At 42.0% G+C, this 2,990-nt stretch overlaps 1 protein-coding gene across 1 annotated transcript in view; it reads left to right on the top strand.

Annotated features, from left to right (window-relative positions):
- The window catches only part of LOC109959806 (proline-rich protein 5-like), an 11,165-nt gene that overhangs the window by 6,295 nt on the left and 1,880 nt on the right, over positions 1 to 2,990 (top strand). The window contains exons 8-9 of the mRNA XM_020599466.1: positions 1,276 to 1,420; positions 1,540 to 1,820. Coding sequence (XP_020455122.1) covers positions 1,276 to 1,420; positions 1,540 to 1,820 — 426 coding nt within the window. The remainder of the gene's footprint in view (positions 1 to 1,275; positions 1,421 to 1,539; positions 1,821 to 2,990) is intronic.

Raw genomic sequence — 2,990 nt, 5'->3', positions numbered from 1 at the left:
CAAAGGAAAGGAGAGGATTTTTTTTTGTGCAATGGGCTCTCACAGGAAGCAATTTCAGAGCACAGTTATCTTTCCATGACAACTCGATACCCTCAACACTCTGTGTGTGTGTGTGTGTGTGAGTATTTGTGTTGCTGTGTATCTGTGTGAATTCTCCGTGGTTATGCTGCCTGGAAAGATCATAACATCCTTACAAAAACAGAGAAACTGAGCCAGTCAATTACGTGGAGAGCTTATTAATCGACACAGATAAAAATCAAATTTTTATATGTAGGATTTGAGGAAGAGTTAGGAGAATATGCATCATTTTTGTCTTGTCTGTTATGACAGGATGTGTCCCCTGTGGAGAGTTTAACATGTATTTCGCTGAACTGGGTTAATTTGGTTTGTCTTTTGTGTCTGTGTGTCGGGGTCAGTTTGGACATTATTGTAGTGAGTCACTGAACAAGTCTTCTGCTTGCAGACTCAGACAGAGGCGGGTATAGTGGGGACAAAACACAAGAATAGAAAAAAGGTTGCTTTTTAAAATTCAGTGTGTACTGATATGTACTTCAGTCATTGGCAACTGATTTGTTTTTATTTACCCACAATGAGCATCAAATCAACAGAGAGCTGAGAGAGAGGAGCAGAAAAACAAGTAGAGTCAAAGCAGAGAGAAAAGCAGGGCAACTAAGAAAAACGGTTGAGTGTAGGAAGTAAAATTCAGCATCGAACCTTTTCTTTATTTCACTACTTCTGGTTTCATATGTTAGTAATTTCCCTCTAATTTTGTTAAGATGCTGTGATGCCAGTTCACTGAAGTCTGTTCTCTTTATGTGGTTTGTTTTTGTGCTGTGGTTTTGATGCATGATTTAGAGAACTGAAACTTGATTTATCTCTTCGTCTAATTTGAAGATGCTGGGGTGAGGTCTGGATCCATTACATACCATACCCCCAGTGTGAAAACATGGGATTCTGAACAAAATCCAATTTCTAGTATTTTATGTCTTTAAAGTTGCATTAACTAACTTCTCCTTCTAATTTTTGACCATTAAGGGCAAAGTAAGAGTCAAAACAAACACAGGAGGTAACCCCTCCTCCTGCCCTGTCTGTGAAATTCGGTCATATGTGGTCTGACAGCCAGACACATTGAGTCTTTCTTTCTTTTTTCTCTGGAAAGGTTTTCATGGCTTCTAAAGTTTCCATTACCACCAGCCAACAAGTAGCAATTACTGCCTAACACAAACGTGTGTGTGTGTGTGTGTGTGAATAACTGCGTATGTGTCTTTGGCGCAGGGTGTCCATGAATCCAAAGGTGTAACAAGTGACTACCTGCGTCTGGAGTCTCTCATCCAGAAGGTGGTTTCTCCCTACCTTGGCACTCATGGCTTATATTCCAGAGATGAATCCTCCAACTCACACTGCTCCTCCTGCCTATTAGGTATGTGTGTGTTTGCAGAAATATTCCATGTCCCTGTGTTTAAATTAAATTAAATTAATTTAATTTAATTTAAATTAAAAAGTAAATTTTATTTCTTTCTCTCTCACTCACTATTTCAGAAAAGCGTTTGCAGCACTCCTGGCCCTCCAAACCAGGCGCCAAGAACCCAGTGGTGCATTCTAAGAGCTACAATGTTTCCATGCTGACCCCCGTGGTGGAGTATGACATAGACCTCTTCACAGGAGCTGGCACAGGAATCCGACGACACTCTGTGTCTGAGATGACTTCCTGCGCGGAGAGCAGCCCTGTGGCTGAATCCACCCTGATGCCACCAGTAACACCAGCACATCCAGCCTCACCAACCACTCCCCAGCTTCCACAGCCTCTGGTGCACTTTCAGGTGGGTAACATGAAAAATAACAAATCTGTTAAGATGCTGTGATGCCAGTTCACTGAAGTCTGTTCTCTTTATGTGGTTTGTTTTTGTGCTGTGGTTTTGATGCATGATTTAGAGAACTGAAACTTGATTTATCTCTTCGTCTAATTTGAAGATGCTGGGGTGAGGTCTGGATCCATTACATACCATACCCCCAGTGTGAAAACATGGGATTCTGAACAAAATCCAATTTCTAGTATTTTATGTCTTTAAAGTTGCATTAACTAACTTCTCCTTCTAATTTTTGACCATTAAGGGCAAAGTAAGAGTCAAAACAAACACAGGAGGTAACCCCTCCTCCTGCCCTGTCTGTGAAATTCGGTCATATGTGGTCTGACAGCCAGACACATTGAGTCTTTCTTTCTTTTTTCTCTGGAAAGGTTTTCATGGCTTCTAAAGTTTCCATTACCACCAGCCAACAAGTAGCAATTACTGCCTAACACAAACGTGTGTGTGTGTGTGTGTGTGAATAACTGCGTATGTGTCTTTGGCGCAGGGTGTCCATGAATCCAAAGGTGTAACAAGTGACTACCTGCGTCTGGAGTCTCTCATCCAGAAGGTGGTTTCTCCCTACCTTGGCACTCATGGCTTATATTCCAGAGATGAATCCTCCAACTCACACTGCTCCTCCTGCCTATTAGGTATGTGTGTGTTTGCAGAAATATTCCATGTCCCTGTGTTTAAATTAAATTAAATTAATTTAATTTAATTTAAATTAAAAAGTAAATTTTATTTCTTTCTCTCTCACTCACTATTTCAGAAAAGCGTTTGCAGCACTCCTGGCCCTCCAAACCAGGCGCCAAGAACCCAGTGGTGCATTCTAAGAGCTACAATGTTTCCATGCTGACCCCCGTGGTGGAGTATGACATAGACCTCTTCACAGGAGCTGGCACAGGAATCCGACGACACTCTGTGTCTGAGATGACTTCCTGCGCGGAGAGCAGCCCTGTGGCTGAATCCACCCTGATGCCACCAGTAACACCAGCACATCCAGCCTCACCAACCACTCCCCAGCTTCCACAGCCTCTGGTGCACTTTCAGGTGGGTAACATGAAAAATAACAAATCAATTGCAACTTTCAAAATTGCAATCTATTCTTGAGGGACTGATGTTTCACTGACCTTTGAAAGAGTG

The sequence above is a fragment of the Monopterus albus genome, unplaced genomic scaffold (assembly GCF_001952655.1).
Source record: "Monopterus albus unplaced genomic scaffold, M_albus_1.0 scaffold41.1, whole genome shotgun sequence".
In the NCBI taxonomy this organism is placed as follows: domain Eukaryota; kingdom Metazoa; phylum Chordata; class Actinopteri; order Synbranchiformes; family Synbranchidae; genus Monopterus; species Monopterus albus.
The sequence above is the reverse complement of the archived record's forward strand: the minus strand, read 5'-3'. Positions and strand labels throughout refer to the sequence as shown.